This window comes from Papio anubis, unplaced genomic scaffold (assembly GCF_008728515.1).
Source record: "Papio anubis isolate 15944 unplaced genomic scaffold, Panubis1.0 scaffold576, whole genome shotgun sequence".
Classification (NCBI taxonomy): Eukaryota; Metazoa; Chordata; class Mammalia; order Primates; family Cercopithecidae; genus Papio; species Papio anubis.
The window spans coordinates 18,236-35,350 of NW_022165980.1; the positions used below are offsets into that span (position 1 = coordinate 18,236).

At 48.6% G+C, this 17,115-nt stretch overlaps 1 protein-coding gene across 1 annotated transcript in view; it reads left to right on the forward strand.

The window, feature by feature from the left end:
- Positions 1 to 209: 209 nt before the first annotated feature.
- LOC101017969 (liver carboxylesterase 1-like) overlaps positions 210 to 17,115 on the forward strand; it is a 30,469-nt gene continuing 13,563 nt past the window's right edge. The window contains 7 exon segments of the mRNA XM_031662350.1: positions 210 to 539; positions 4,882 to 5,086; positions 7,638 to 7,782; positions 9,834 to 9,967; positions 12,223 to 12,259; positions 12,261 to 12,377; positions 14,002 to 14,109. Of these exon segments, the coding sequence (XP_031518210.1) occupies positions 488 to 539; positions 4,882 to 5,086; positions 7,638 to 7,782; positions 9,834 to 9,967; positions 12,223 to 12,259; positions 12,261 to 12,377; positions 14,002 to 14,109 (798 nt within the window). The 5' untranslated portion in view covers positions 210 to 487.

Here is a 17,115-nt window from a genome sequence, read left to right on the forward strand (position 1 = left end):
AGCTCTGGGAGCTGAGATATGTCCTAACTTACCCAGCTGAGCTGTGAGGTGTGAGTGGCTCTAACATTTTCCAAATTTTTTCTGAGGACCTCAGATTAAAGCTCCCCTTTGCCTGAAAGCATCTGCCTGCTGGTGCGGGCCTTTGAGGGCCCTCACAGCGCACTGAGGTTAGAGTCCTGCAAGGGAGAAACCCTTATGTAACAAGTAGTTGGGCGAGTTTACAGCTCTCTGTAATCTGAGAGTACAGTCCAGAGGGGTTTGATGAAAGAGAGTAAACTGTGGGTGGGCGTGGCTTGAGGTCCCAATAGAAGCCCAGGGAAATCTGGGGAAAGGCAGTGCTTTTCTGATATCTCCCAGTTAGAGGATTAGGCAATTGGCAGCGCAGGGCTGTAACTCGGGGGTGGGGCTGGGCTCCAGGGCTGGACAGCGCAGTCCCTCTGAGCTGCACGGAGACCTCTCAGGCCCCGAGAACTGTCGCCCTTCCACGATGTGGCTCCGTGCTCTTGTCCTGGCCACTCTTGCTGCTTTCACGGCTTGGGGTGAGTCCTTCTGAAATCAAATATGCGGGGCACTTTTTGAAATCCTTGTTCTGGGCCGAGGTGGACGCAGATGCATAGAAAGGCAAACACAACAGGTCCGGCTCGGAGACTGTGCGCGCCCTCCGTACTTGGACTTGGACTTGGAGCAGCTGAGCCGGACCAGCCCGGTCCGCGCAGAGATGCAGGGAGGGTGAACATCCTGAGACCGCCCTGCACTGCTCCCCCCATGCAGGCCGGCAGCTGGCCCACCTCAGACCTCACACACGAGAAATTTAGGCAGCTCAGTTTACTGTCCCTTAATTAGTGCCGTTATGGCTGGATCACGGAAAGCGGCTCAGCAGAATATTAAGAGCATCGACTCTGGAGCCAGAGTGCGTGGGTTTGAGTTCCCACTGGGCGCTTCACAGCTGTGTGTCCCTAGGCAAGGGACCGAGCTTTTCCCTGCTTGGGTTACCCCCTCTCTGAAATAGAGGTGGCATTGCTACCTACCTCACTGGGCTTTGGTGAGGAGGAAATGAGTCGTTGTTTCTAAAGCACTCTTGGCAGCCCCTGGTATGTAGAAAGCTCAAAAAAGGGGTGGATAAATAAAGGCTTTGTTTAAAAACGTAGTATATGAATAGAAAATTTGAGCTGTGGTCAGGCCACTATATCAGGACCTCTTGCCATTAAAAAGACAGTTTCTTACTTATGTTCTCAACAGGAGGAGGACACTAGTGTGGGGGGCACAAGGGGAAGCAGCAGAACATGGGGAGGGGACAGGGCGGATCTCAGGCCAGGGGGCTTTTACTGTGGCTTCCACTGGAAAGAAGCAGCAAGGCAGGGCAGGCAGGCTGAGGACTGGCGAGTTGGGATAATTCAGGAGGCTCTGGGGCACAGGGACTGTTCCTGGTTGTCTGTACCTCACCCTGGCGTGATTAGGGCAGGTGGGTAGTGGCCAGGGCGTGACAACCTCACCAAAGAGGTGGTTGGGGTGTGGGCTCCGGGTTGGCTGGACTCTGGGAGGGACAGTTTCTCCAAGGTTAACAAGGCCTCAGATGCCAGAGCATCAGAATACAGAAAGCAAAAGACATGGTACATACAGGGTGCAGCGAGGGGCCTCGAAATGCCCCCGTGCCATTTTATAGACGGAGAATCTGAGACTCACACAGGGAAATGTACTTGCCCAAGATCAACCCGAAAATCCTGCCTGGGCCTGTCTCTGGGTCCTGAATCCTGACAGCCCAGGCCCCGTCTGCATCCTGTTTTCCTTCTGGCAGCCTGACAGTGTGAGAGCTCTGGAACGGTGGGGAAGGGCAGAGGAAGAGAGGAACCCTATTTGAAACTGAATGTTCCTTTACCTCTGGTTACTCCTGGCGATGCCATCCATTTCCTTCCTTAGGAAGACCATACAGGCTGCCTTCCCCAGTTTCCTCCTCTGTATAATGGACATGTTGATGCCTACCCAGCAAGGCTTCTTTGAAGATTAAACAAACTGGAATGCATGCCTGGCCCATAGTAGGTGCCCACCATGTTCATGTTTCATATAACAACAGCGGCAACTGCTCTTGTTCTTATACTTGTTTCTGCTTCCCCCCATTCACCCACTTTTTCACCCTTAGCATTCTGGCTGTCATCCTCCTCATCCCGTTGAATGAATCCCTGAGCAGGGAAAGACCAGCCCAGGGGTTTGTTCTCTGTCTTGGCCTTCCTCCACCTCCCTGAAGCCCTCAGCACTCTTAGCTGGTTCCTCGACCTCTTCTTCCCTGGGCTTCCAGGACACTGGAATGTTCTCTCCTCCCTACACTGATGGATCTTCTGTCCTGGCTGTAGTGGTCCCTGTGTTTGATCTTTGTTCTTTTCCCTTCCCTCTCACACTGGCATCTTCGATGAAGTCATACACATCCATGGTGTGTATGCTCACTGTCTAGGAGAAGATTCTGCCCTGCTCCCCCACAAACTTCCAGCCTTAAAGTGCGCTTGTCCTGTGGCATCATCTTGCCATGATACCTCACTGACATCTCCACTGAGCCTGTGTAAACAGGGATCCAGCATCACAAGCCATCTCTGGTCTTCTTTCCCTTCCATTTCCCCCACCTCTGGTCAGGGACTGAGTCTTTTTCTTTTCTTTTCTTTTTTCTTTTCTTTTCTTTCCCTCCCTCCCTCACTCCCACTTTCTTTCCTTCCTTCCTTCCTTCCTTCTTTCCTTAGTTCCTTCCTTCCTTAGTTCCTTCCTTCCTTAGTTTGTTCGTTCGTTCCTTCCTTCCTTCCCTCCTTCCCTCTCTTTCTTTCCTTCCTTCCTTCTTTCTTTCTTTTTTTCTTTTTTTCTTTCTTTCTTTCTTTCTTTCTCTTTCTTTCTTTCTTTCTTTCTTTCTTTCTTTCTTTCTTTCTTTCTTTCTTTCTTTCTTTCTTTCTTTCTTTTCTTCTTTCCTTCCTTCCTTCCTTCGTTCCTTCCATTCTTAGTTCCTTCCTTTCTTAGTTCCTTCCTTCCTTCCTTGTCTCTCTCCTTCCTTCCTTCCTTCCTTCCTTCCTTCCTTCCTTCCTTCCTTCCTTCCATCTCACTCTTTCACCCAGACTGGAATTGCAGTTGTGCAATCTCAGCTAATGGCAACCTCTGACTCCTGGGTTCAAGTGATTCTCCTGCTTCAGCTTCCTGAGGAGCCAGGATTACCGGCACACGCATGCCCAGCTATTTTTTGTATTTTCAGTAGAGAGAGGTTTTCACTATGTTGGCCAGGCTGGTCTTGAACTCCTGACCTCAAGTGATCTGCCTGCATTGGCCTCCCAAAGTGCTGCGATTACAGGTGAGCCACTGTGCCTAGTCTCCAAGTCTTTCAAAATACCTTTTAGACATAATCATATTTCTTCATATTTTTCTTTTTTATTTAAAAATTTAAAATAATTTAGATGAGGTGGGAGGATTTCAGGTGAAGATCAGAAATCCCATACAGTGCAGAAAACATGGAAATCACCAAGAAAACAAGCCACCTGTAATGTCACCACCCATTGCTGTGTCAATACACATGCTTCCAACGATGTTCATCTCAGTATTATTTGTAATTAGCAACAACAACAAAAGAGAAGCTAAATATTGACATTACAGGGTTGACTATTGATAAGATGAGCATGGAGTCTGTTGTGTAACTGGGCTTTGCATAAGAGGTTTCCATTGTGATTGGATATTCCCCTTTAAGACCAAATCCGAATTGTTCTGTTCTGTTCTAGCCCCACGCCTTGAGGGAGGTGTTGACGTCTTGTCTGTATCCAAAGCAGAGCAGCTGGGAGGACAAGAGGCTGGAAATGATTTCCTAGGAGGGAAGCTTAGATCAACTGAGGTTACTGGAGCCAGATAGGACCTGAGGGGTGGGCAGCAAGATCAAGTGTCTGAAAGGCCACAAGCTGCAGGTCAGATCAGGCCAGTATAGTCCCATGACAGGTAGAACCAGGACTGATGCAGAGGCTGCGGGAAATGAATTTCAGCTCAGTGGGGAAGCAGTGTCTGTGCTGCAAGAACGGAGCAGACCTGCCCAGGGCCACCAGAAGAATCTTCCTTGACCTGATCACATCCTTTATCTGGAACGGTTCCTGCTGCTTATTTGTCCACTAAAGAAAACTCAAGTGCTTAGCCTGGCATTCTAGGGCCTCCCTGACATGTGCTCTGTCATTCCAGGAATATTTTCCACTCCCCACACACTCCACCTGGTGCACATGGGCCAGCCCCCTCTCCCAGACAGGCTCTGCGTTCTGCTGCTCTGAGCCTCAGCACATTCTCTTCTCTCTGCTGTACCACTTCAAGGCTCTCATCTCCTCTGATTCAATCCTCCCCTACCGCAAGTCCCAGCTCCTCCATGATGCCCACAATCAGAAGGCCTTGCCCCTCTTCTAATTCCTAGACTGTCTTATGGGTACCCCTCCCAGGACACGGCCACTTCCTTCCCAGCTGTAGGCCCAGGTCTATATGTGACCCTTCCCTATAAGGGTCAGTGCTTCTGAGAATATGGGGTACCCCTTGTTCGTCCTCTCATCCAGCATGCAGCTCAGTGCCAGGATTGTAATGGATAAATGTTTCCAGAGGCTTCTAAGGGGAAAGTTAAATGTCTTGTTCTTTCCTAGTAGCTCTCCTTCTTGCATTTATTTTTGGCTGGATGTTTTTTATGCCTCCAATTCTAATTTGCTCCTAAACCAGCTCGATGAGTTAGGAAGGACATTGATCCTCATCCCTATGGTACATCAACAGAAACTGAGGCCTAGAGGGTTTAGGTGACTTATTTAAGATTACTCACTTAGAAAGTGGCAAACCCCACCTGGAATCCAGGTCCAGCCTTTTGCTTCTGATGCATCCTGATTTCTTCTCCATGTCCAGCAGGGCACCCGTCCTCGCCACCTGTGGTGGACACCATGCATGGCAAAGTGCTGGGGAAGTTCGTCAGCTTAGAAGGATTTGCACAGCCTGTGGCCGTTTTCCTGGGAATCCCTTTTGCCAAGCCCCCTCTTGGAACCCTGAGGTTTACTCCACCGCAGCCTGCAGAGCCATGGAGCTTCGTGAAGAATGCCACCTCTTACCCTCCTATGTAAGCCAGGGGTGGCTGTGGCATGTGTCTGTGGGGGATGTTCACCTCAAAGTGATGCAGGAAGGAGTCAAGGCGGTCCCCCGATGGGTTGATCCTTTGCTCTGGAATCCTTAAGATCATTTTAGATCCTAAGAACATTCCAGTCTCACAGCATTCTGGAGTCCATTATTTAACACATGTTTATTGAGCTCCTACTGTGTGCCAGGCATGTTCTGGGTTCTTGGGATCCATTAGTGAACAAACCAAAGATCCCTAGGTTCATGGAGCGTGCATTCTAGCAGCGGGAGACAGAGAAGAACAACATGCAAATTACTCCATAGATTATGTGAAATATTAGAACGGGATAAGTGCCTTGGAAACAAAGAAGCAGTTAAGCAGGTGAGGGAGATCAGAAAGAAGGATCCCATGAATTCCTCTGTCTTGAATTTTGACACAGTGGGGAGAAGGGAGGGCCAGGAGGTGTGTGGGTGGCAAGTGTACTGAGGTGTCCGCTTGGCAAGTGCTCAACTCTCAAGTGTGCCCAGTTCCGTATTCCTGAGGAGAACGATGGCAGATGTGTCCATTCACCCTGGCCAAGCTGGGAAGAAAAGCCCAAAGGTGTTTTTTTTTGTTTGTTTTTTTTTTTTTTTTTTTTTTTTTTTTATTCCCAAAGGTTCTAATTGGCCTCACCGCCACTCCCCAGGGTACCAAGGACCCTACAGGCATCAGAGGAAACCCCATGCATCTCAGCAGCCAGGTATTCAGCGGTTTTCCAGCAGCCCACCTCTGGTTGCCTTCTTTTCTTTCCTTTTTTAAAAAAATAATATTTACTGTTTTTATTTTCTGACTGCAAGTATAGTATATACTTATTACAGAAAATTTAGGAAATTTAGATAAGGAAAAGTAAGAAAATTAAAATCACATACAATATCCCACCACTCAGAGAGAGCAGCTGTCAATATTTTAGATGGTACAGTATTATGATCTAATGTTTCGTTTGTATTCCAGTTTTTTGGCCTGTTGCTATACTTTCTTTCTTTAAAAAGGAGTGCTATGTTCAGATAATTTGGATGCTTGCTTTGCTCATTAAGTATATCAGGAGCATCATTCTATGCCATTAAATGGCACAGCCTGATATTAGCAGCTGCATTATATTTGGTATTGCACCATAATTAATTTTCCCAAGCTTTTATCTGGGGTCATTAAGTTACATATGATGTTTTTGATAATATAGGGAGCACTGTGATGAATATTTTGTAGTGAAACCTTTATGCCGATGAATGAATATTTTAGGATAAGTTCCCAGAAGTTATAATTCTGAGTCAAAAAGTATATATCTTTTGTTAAAATTCGCTGCCAAAATATTCCAACTACACTTCTCTCATTGATGGACAAAAATCTCCATTCATTAGATGTTTTTGCAGTGCTTCGGGTTATTAAAATTGTTTTTGGTTATTCGGTAGGCAAAACGATAATAATAATAGCAATCTTATTTTCCTCTTTAGTTTGCATTTATGCAAAGACCAGTGAAGTTGAGTTCTTTTTCCCTTTCTTCACATTGGAATGTCTTTTGATTATTATTATTATTGTTACGCTGCTTGTACTTGGTGTTCTGTAGGAAAATCTCCCAGGATGGAAATCAAGAAGTCATCTTCGCTGGCTCTGATTCTGTCACTTGACAGTTGTGTCATCCCAGAGCCTGAGTGCCTCAGTTTCCTCATGTACCTAGTGGGGGCGGTGATGCCTGCCTTCTGGTACTCTGAGGTCTGGGACTGTGGCTTATAATATACTTGTGTATAAGAACCACATGGCATGAATCTTCCTGGCTATGTAACCTTGGTCAGGTTCTCTAACCTCTCTGGGTTTCAGTTTTCTCATTTGTAAAATGGAGATAATAGAACCTATGTAATGGGACTGATCTGAGGCTTAAATGAGTTAATATACAAAGGGTACTTAAAACAGTGCCTGGAACACTGGGAGGACTCAATAACTATTACCAATGTTCATCTATATTGTATCCTTGAGATCTTTCATCAGGGCCACCAACAGCACTTGCCTGGGATGGGTTGATGGTAGAGTCTTGGCATGTCAGGGCTGCAAGACCCATGTAGAAATCACTGCTCTCACTTAGACCTGGTAGATTTGGGACCCAGAATGCGAAAGGAATTCACCCAAGGTCACCCCGTAAATGCGTGGGAGAGACAAAACTAGAGCACAGTTCTCCTGATGTTGTCCCACAAAGATTTCACCCCTAAGATATTGTGAGAAATGTCACCATCCAGGAAGAATCAGTGTATTTGTCGTCTCCCCTCCTCAACGCTGGGAGTCCCAAAGGTTCTTGAAAGGAAAGAGGTGTGAAGCCCTTCTCACTTTGCTTGGTCTTAGGAGACCTTAGTGAGTCCCAGCGCCCCCATCTGAAGCCCCTGATAGCCTCCTACTCACTACAGTGTCGTGAGTCTGTAAACATCAAGTCCATTTTCAAGCTTAAACCTCCCAGTCCAAGGCCCTGCCAAACAAGACACCTGGCTTATAGCTGGCTGAACTTCAGGGGTTCTTCTTTCCCCATCCCCAGGTGCATCCAAGATCCCAAGGCGGGGCAGTTTCTCTCAGACCTATTGAGTAACAGAAAGGAGAACATTTCCCTCACGGTTTCCGAAGACTGTCTTTACCTCAATATTTACACTCCTGCTGACTTGACCAAGAAAAACAGGCTGCCGGTAAGCCATGGGATGCCCTGGTCAAGGCCTGTCAGTTCCAGTACCCCGGATCTTCTAGTGTAGATCGGAAGGGGATGAAGGCAGCTTGGGGAGGGGGCTGCATAGGCCAGGACCTCAGGGCCTCCACAGGAAACACAGGTTTTCCACACCTCAGTTTCCCCTCGTGACACAGGAACTCTGGGGGAGTTTGCTGTGCATCTTTATGAACAGCTTAATTGTTCCAAGTTCCCTCATGCTAATAGAAGGATGTAAATGATTACTTTTAGTTATTAGATTAAAAAGCTGATACCTAGAGTGGGTAAGACATGATTTTCAATAATGTTAGCGGTGGAGGGAACTTAGAGAAAAGCCAACACCTCAACTCTTTCTTTTCAGATAGAGAAACTGAGGCCCAGACAGGGAAGAGGAGGTCACGCAGTAGGGTAGTTTTGGCTCAAGTCTTCTGATCTTCAAACCAGTGCTTTTGACACAGAGTAGGGCATTGAGATTTTATGTGGCCTTTCTCCAGTACACCAGCATTCATCTGGTGTAACTTTCACTGTCTGGGTACAGATGTTGGGGGCGGAGCCTGGGACAATCCCAGAAGCTCTTTCTTTTGCCTTTAGCCAAATATCTGGGATTTTTTTGTACCTAATTTCCCTCCGTAATTGTCTTGATAAAGGCTGATGACCCAATGTGTCAGCATTTCCCAAATAAACAAAGGGCTGGAGATGGGGCAGGCTGCCAGCTGCAGGGTAGGGAGGGTCTCCTGGCAAAGAAGGCCACCCCAGGGTGGAAGAGGAAAGGGTGTCACATCCAACCAGTCTCCCAGGGGCACCCTGGCATGGTGCCCAGGAGTAGGGGAGCAGGTCTGCAAACGTGTGACTAGAAGTTGGTCCTACATGTGCTTTGTAAGACACAGGAAGTGGGAGAAAGGTTTACTCATTCATTCATTCATTCATTCTTCTATTTTGTACTCAGTGCCCCATATACACAGTTAGACCTGGGGCTTCAGGGAAAGGGGGAACATGAACCCACTCCACGCAGCCCCTACCTTCGAAGATCTTGCCATCTGGGCTGTAGAGACATATCCTCTCTTCAGCATATTATTGCAGGCCAGCCCTCGGGCTCAGCCTTCACACACAGATGAATGCACATTCAGTCCCTCCCCAGGAAGCAGGCAGGGATTAGATGTGTGGGAGAAACGGGAACTCTGGGAACCTGGAGGCAGGAGAACCTCCAGGAATGGTCACAGGTTCTAGAACTACACGTGCTTAGAACAGCACTTAGTACATGGTTTATGTTATGAGTTCTTTTATATTTCATGAATAATATTATTACAATATTATTATTTTAGTCACTCTCACTACTTCCCCACTATGTGGACTTTTAAAATGCAAGAACTTTGCATTAGGAATTGTACCTACTCTCATCTCAGGTATTAGCAGAGTTCCTGGCACATAGTAAGTTCTCAGACAGTGTTAGTCCATTGATTGAAGGTATCCTGAAGCGGGTGGGTTTTAGGCTGCGCTGTGCAGGATGGATAGGATTTGGGGATGCAGAATCATAGAGGAGGCATTTAGGGAAGAGACACTATCACAGGTATGTGTGCTTCTTGAGACAGTCATTCATGCACAGAGAAGTTTACTTCACCATGAGAGAGTAAATTGAGATGAAACTGAGATACAAGGGCTGCCCCATGGGTACGCTGAGTGCATAAACAGTCCAGGCTTGAGGGTGATGGGAGTGAGGGGGATAACACGACATCCTTAGCCTTTGCTATGCCCATGATGATGTTCTCAGCATGAAGAGCCTTGGGAGGAGGAGGCATTGGAGGCTGGGTAGAAAGAAAGGGGCAGCCAGGATATGTGCAGTGGGGTGGTGGCTCAGGCTCCGATTGGGAGAATTTTGGAGGAGAGAGACTGGCTTTTGCAACCTTGCTGGGCGCTGGTGAACTTTGGGTAACATCCTCCTTTAGTTGTGACCAACAGGTAGGTCACCAAACAAAACACCCTCTGAGTGCTCTCTGGCTCTGTGTCTTGTAACTGGTATGTTGCTTCCTCCCTGCCCAGGTGATGGTGTGGATCTTTGGAGGGGGACTGGTGGTGGGTGCAGCATCAACCTATGATGGGAAGGTCCTCGCTGCCCACGAAAACGTGGTGGTGGTGACCATTCAGCACCGCCTGGGCATCTTGGGATTCTTCAGGTAAGAAGTTAGACTCTCCTCACTGCACTTTGGCCCCCAACATGAGGCTGCTAGGACCCAACTCTGGTCATGTCAACCCTCAGGAGACCTTAGCTAGGTTCCTCATTGTAGCATACAAGCCTCATCATAATTGGACACTACCTACCCTCTCACTCCCCAGCCACACTCATCCACTTGCCTCTGAGCTTTTCCATGTGCTGTTCCCTCTGCCTGGAATGCTAACTACCTGAGGAACTTCTCATCATCCTGAAAGACCCAGCCCCCAGTTACCTCCACTGAAAGACTCATCTCTTCTTCACCTACGTTTCTCCAGCACATTGAATTTCTCTGTCATGACACTTAGGAGGCAGCCCAGCTCTTGAAGGTTGACACATCTGACTTCTCATGGAAAGGAGGGAAGGGGCAGAGTCACAGAGGGAGCTCAGGGCATGTTGTGGGTGAAGAAATGGGGGCTGCAGATGGTGGGGTGCGGAAGCATCTGACCCCTTCCTGGAGGAGTGTTGGGGCCCACTCACCCCATTTTCTGCTAGCTTGAAATCTGGCAAGTGCAGGAAGCAAGGATGGAGTCTTCCCCATCAGGTCTCCATGGGGACAGGAGTCAGATCTCCTTCAAGGTGCAATTACTATGAACCTTTACTAGGGTTAACATCCCAGCACCCTAATCCCAGAGTGGTGATAGGAGGCTGTGGAAGGGATTCCACTCTCACTGATGAGAAGGCCTAGGGAGATGGAGGATGGGTTCTGGTCTATCCATGACCAAGGCATCCCAGGTCAGTCTTGGCAGTATCATCTTCATCCCTTTCAGCCACAGCCTGTGTCTCTGCTCCCCATTATAATAAAGCTGCTTCACGATCTCTCTCCACTTCCTCTCCTCCGTGTGTCTCCTCCACCCATGCCAGTCAGGTTTCTTCCTGAACACGCCACTCGGCTGGTCTCATCGCAGTCACCAATGACCTGCCCCTGCTCTCCATCCAACCTCACAGGACCTCCCAGCAGCAGCCAATGGCCGCTCAGCCTCTGCAACATGCTTCCTTCCCAGTCCCTTTCCTGGTCCCTCCTCCTCCCTGTCCACAGGCCTCTCTTGTCTCCCTCTCCCTCCCTACTAATTCCAGTGATCCCAGGGAGCAGCCCAGAGCCCCTGTTTCCAGCCCACTTCACCTTTGAATCTCACTTGGGCGTCACTCACTGCCTTCTCCCACCCCTGGCTGTCTAAAGGGCGCCCCACTCTTCCCAGGGACAAGCTGAATCCTTGACTCCCACTGCCCCTCCACAACAGAGATCCCCTGCTCCTCCCACCACGCCTCCACTCAGTTGCTGCTGTCCCATCCTCCCAGGGGCTCAGGAAAAGGCCTCAGGGCAGTCTGGACTCTCTCTTTTCTCACAACCCTCTTGGCTCCACCTTCAGAATCCACTCAGAATCCACTACTTCGCACCTTCTCTCTGGCTCCTTACTCGGTCAAAGCTCTCTGTCTCTCACCTTGATTATGATCCTAACACTTTCAGATTCCTGCCACTTTTATCCTGAGACTATGTCGCACAGTACTGAGTGATCACTTAACATGTGTGTTGAATCTTGCAATGCCCTGCAAAACCTACAGGGGTTCCCCATGTTCCCCTCACATTGACAGCCAAAGTTCTTATCAGGGCCCCAAGGGCTCTCTCTAGCTACCTCCTGACTCACTTTCTTTCACTGGGCCCCAGGGCCTTTGCACTTACTTTTTCTTCTGTCTGGAATTCCTTTGGGAGAGTTACAAGGCTCATGTGCTCTTTGTGCTTGTTTTCTGAAGGTCTTTGCCTCCAAAACCTCAAATGCCACTGCCTCCAAAAGGCCTTCCCTGATTGCAATCTGAAATGGCACCCCCTGTGCCACCCTATTTTCTTGTTCTTGTATTTACCTCAATGCACTTTGACTACTAACATCATTATATTCTCTCTATACATCTGAGCATCGCTTGTGATCTGTAGTGGGAGCTCTGTGTCATCACAGGTGTTGCCTGTTTTGCGCTCGGATGTGCTCTAGCTCATAGGATGGTGTCAGGCATACAGTAGAGGCTCAGTAAATAGTTGCCAGTTGAGTGAATGTAGAACCATACATCACCACAATGCTGTGGGAATAAGAGGCAGGGTCTCAAGAGATGCTGAAGCCCAGTCTTATTCTTAAAAGGCTCCTAGAGGCCCCAGCCCCCATCTCTGGTCTGAAGGTCCTGCCATGACATCTCTTCTCCCCCACCCTCAGCCTGTTCTCTTCCTTACAGCACAGGGATGAACACAGCCCGGGGGAACTGGGGTCACCCTGGACCAGCTGGCCTGCCCTGCGCTGGGTCAGGACAACATTGCCAGCTTTGGAGGGAACCCAGGCTCTGTGACCATCTTTGGAGAGTCAGCAGGGGAGGAAAGTATCTCATTGTGAGTGCTCCTGGCACCAGGTCAACCCCATGCTTGATGTGATGCTGAGTGAGACCTCTTGAATTACCTGTCAATCCAGCTATGGATACCTCTGATTACAATACTTGGATTTGGAACTGACCCTACTCACTGCCTAGCATCAGGGGGTGGAAAGCTAAAGACCAAGCTCTCCTTGACCCCCAGGAAGCTCAGATCTCAGCTTAGTGTCCCGGGGCCATATGAATCTCCAGTTGCAGCCTGCAAAGGTGGCATTCTCCTCTTCTAGCTTGGTTCAGCTCTCCCTCTCTCTCTCTCTCTCTCTCTCCTTCCCACTCATTTTCACATAAGTACTCACATCCTTTCTCTTGGGAAGTAGGGATAGGCATAAATTATGAGTGAGGGCAGGCAAAGACAAGAGGTGGACAGAGCTCGTTGTTTAGATAAAACAGAACTATGCGTGGAGGAGACATGGACACTGAGCAGGCTGGGGATTCCTCTGGGGTGGTCTGATGGCTGGTCCATGCCCAAGAAGGAGGCAACAGTCTCTGTGACTGTTGGGCCTGGTGGGCTAGGGGAGGCGGGCAGAGGAAGGAGGGATGGAGCCGGGGATAGGGAGGGATGGGGCAGGGGTTGTGGGACACAGACGCAACCTGGGGATTTGAGGGGTCCTGCTGGAGTGGGGGATTGGGTGCGGGAGAAACGGGGAGCTGGGGTGAAAAACCAGATGAGAAGTGCCGGGAGCTGTAGGAAGCCTTCTGCCTGCCTCGAGGTGGGCAGAGGGTCAGCCCACTGCTGGAGTCTTCAATCCTGTGTTGGTTTTGTACTTGAATACAAGAGGAAAAATTTTTATACTTTTTAAAGTAGAGAAAAACGAAAAATACAGATAAGCCCAAGAAAGACAAAAAGCCATCTACAATCCCATAACCCAGGGATAGTCACTGTGCTCAGTTTGACATGGATTTTTCTAGTCTTGTTTCCTTGACTTTTTATTTATCTGTCTATCCATCTATCCATCCATCCACCTATCAATGAATCTACCTATCATCTATTATCTATCTTTGTCTTTTTTATTTACAAAAGTACTTTCCTGAATATTATAATACAATGCAACTATTTTACTAAATATTAAGTGCTGTCCCTTAATAGTATCTTTTACAGTTGCACAGTATTCCATGATAAAAATGAAAAACCATTTATTAGCCCGATTGTATAATATTGGAACTGTGAGTTATTTCCAGTGTGTATCATTATAAACAGCAGAGGCATTCTTAGAAATCTTCGTGTGCCGCCAGGATCACTTTTTAGGATAAACTCTGATTAATGGAGATGCTGATTCGGAAGTTGTGGCTAGGAGATGCTAAGCTGCCTTTCCAATAAATTTGTTGGTTAGGCTCGGCTGCCACACACCTCCCATTATGTCCCTGCCCTGTGCTCTGTCCCAATCCCACTGAGGTTCCCTTGGGTGGCCAGGTGGGCGGAGAGCCTGGCAAGCAGGCAGGGCCAGGTGAGGAGCCATTGCGTCCACTGAGCCCCAGGGTCTCAGGGGAATGGGTCAGGGCAGAGGTGGGGTAGATGTAGCCTGGAAGAGCGAGCAAGTCACTGACCCCACTCCTGAGCATGAACTCTCCTCCCCTCCACTCTGCTCTCAGGTTTTGTCTCCATTGGCAAAGAACCTCTTCCACCGGGCCATTTCTGAGAGTGGCGTGGCCCTCACTGCTGTTCTGGTGAAGAAAGGTGATGTCAAGCCCTTGGCTGAGGTAGGTCTCCTGGTGGACGCCCCCACCCCCTTGGCTCTATGCTCCTGAATCCTCAGGGGTCTCTCTTGCGGTGGGTTCTAGCTAATGTTCTTCTAGAATCACTTGAGGCATCAGTGGCTGAGCAGGAAGGGCGAGGAGACACCTTGATTAACGTCCCAGTTTCACAACCGAGGAAACCGACACAGGGCTTGGAGGGGGTTTGCCAAGGGCAGCAGGTGATCAAGGCAGAGCTGGGACTCCAGCTCCTGGCCTTTGCAGCCAGTACAGTGCCCTGTCTGTGACCACACTCCTCCTATGTGCCAGGGGCAGTGGGCAGGGGGCAGTGGGCTGAGATGATGTGTTGTATCTCTCAGGGTCTGAGTTCTGTGGACCGACTTGTGGGCTGTAGGCCTGGAGCGGTTCCACACTGAGCGCCTGATAACCAGGGTTGGTTCCTGGAGAAATCACTCATCGTTTCATTTGTTCACACAACAAAACTAGGTGAATAAGTGAAGGCAAAAACAAGAGGTGTGCAGAGGTCATTGTTTGGCTCAAAACCAGATGTCCGTGTGGAGGAAATGTGGACACTATATGGCCTTATGTGGCTCTGCATTCTAGCCAAACACCTAACGCCTCCCCAAGCTTCTGCTATAATGTAGGGAATAGATGAGTAGTTACAGAATCACACAATTACAAAGCGTCACCTATGACAAGAGCAGTGAAGGTGAGGTACTTGCTGCCACAGCAGAATCTAAAGAGAGCAGTGAGTCCCGGGGCGGGAAGAGGTTACCAGAGAAGGCTTGCCGGAAAAGTGACCAGTGAGTCAGGAGCAAAGAATGTCCAGGGAGTGGGAGCAGCACATGCATGTGTCCTGTGGCAGGAGGCCGCATCCCAATCGCGAGGGACAGACAGAGACAGGGCCGATGGGGTCAGAGCAGGGAGAGCAGGGGGAGCGTGGCGAGTACTGAGAGCTGGAATGTTGGCAGGGGCCACACCGCACAGGACCCTGGCAAGGATTTTGTCATTGTCTGTAGAATGATTGGAAGCCAAAGGAAGAGGTGACAAATAGGAATCCAGACCTAGGCTGAGGAGTGCCCGTTGGAGCCAGTGGCATGGAGGATTTCAGTAGATGTGAAAGCTTTTTTGAGGACAGCATTCAAATTTAAAGGGCTGGTACATAGGAGAGAAAATGGGGATGTCAAGAATTTTTAGAATTTTTGAGAATTTTTTTAGAATTCACTGGTTATAAGCAACAGTCGCCCATTGACCCAACTTAAGTCAAGAAGGAGCATTAGCCTGGTGTGGTGGCTCATGCCTGTCATCCCTGCAATTTGGGAGGCTGAGGCAGAAGGATTGCTTGAGCCCAGGAGTTCAAGACCAGCCAGGGCAACAAAGTGAGACCCTGTCTCTACAAAATATCAAAATATTGAGCTGGGCATGGTGGCGCAAGCCTCTGGGCCCATCTACATGGGAGGCTGAAGAGGGAGGATCACCCGAGCCCAGGAGGTCTAGGCTGCAGTGAGCTGTGTTTGCACCATGGCTCTCCAGCCTGGGAAGCAAAGCAAGACCTTGTCTCAAACACTTCTTTATAAAGGGAGAATTAATTTTTCAAGGAAATAGAGGTCTGGGATGAGGCTGGGCTTTGTGAAAAAATAGGAAACAGAAATTACAAAATGATGGGAATCGTAGACTCTCTTTTTTCTCTCTCTGTCTGTCTGTCTCTCTCTCTCTGTCTCGCCCTCTACTTCTCCCGGTCCCTGTTTATTTACTCGAAAAACACCCTGGGCATTGATTCTGTTCCAGATCCTGCACCAGGCTCTTGGGGCATGTACACTCGCCCTGCCTCCCCACCATGGAGCCTGCCTGCTTTCCCTCTGTGCCCTTCTTTCTGGCTGCACTTTGCTTCCAGTCTGCATGAGCACCCTATCTGCCCCTAAGCTTAAGGACTCTCTTTTGGTTCCAGAAAGTAGTCAGGCTGTCTTTTCTGTTGTGAAAAATGAGCGTTTTTACATTAGCAGCTCTCCGCCCCAATTCCAGGTCACTTAGGAGAGAGGCTCACTGTCCTGTCTTTGTTTCGATGTCCCTGGACTCTTAGAAAAGAAGGAAACCAGAGTGTGCTGGGCAGACTGACCCCAATCCCCAGGACAGGCATAAGGGAGCCTCACTCTCAGGAGGCCTTTTTTTATTTTTACGTTTTTTACATATTTTTAAAGATTGAAAGAGTTCTTGGTGCACTAATTGGTGTTGCTCTGTGGCTTGACTTAGGACAAAGGTGAACAGACCATCACTCATGGTCACATCTGGATCTATGCCTGCATGGCCCTTGAGTTAAGATAGATTTTTAAAAATTTTTTGATGATTGAAAGGAATCAAAAGAAGAATAATATTTCATGAACCATAAAATTATATGAAATTCAAGTTTCAGTGTCCATAAAGGAAGTTTTCTTTGAACACAGCGACACCCATTCATTTACCTCATGTCTATGGCTGTGTTTCATGTCAACAGCAGTGTTGAAGTTGCAGCACAGACCACGTGGCCCACAAAGCCTCAAATATTTACTATTTGGCCTTGATGGGCACATTGCTGACCTATGCCTTAAAGAGTCGTGCTTGATTACTGCTTGTGACTCTAGTACACAAATGTGCCGCTGGAAACTCCTGGCTGTGCCACAGACGCCTCACTCAGCTGAGAAACCCCGTCTATGTCTTACAAGGGAAGACATCCTGTTTTTCTTTAGAACTCACCTTTAAAGCACATTCGCTACCTTCTGAAGTGCCTCTGTGTGAATCGTCTTATCTAGGCCTCCTGCAATTCCGCACGTGTTTATTGTGTGGGAGACATGGCACTCTCCCACATGTATTAACTCATGAGGTAGGTGCAGTCATTATTCCCATCCATGGGTGGAGAAACCAAGACTCAAAGAAATCAGGTGGACTGCCTGCGGCCTAATGGCTGGTAAGTGGAGCAGCCGGGATTTGAAAGCAGACAAGGAAATTCAGGATTCCATGCTCTCTACCCCGGTTCCA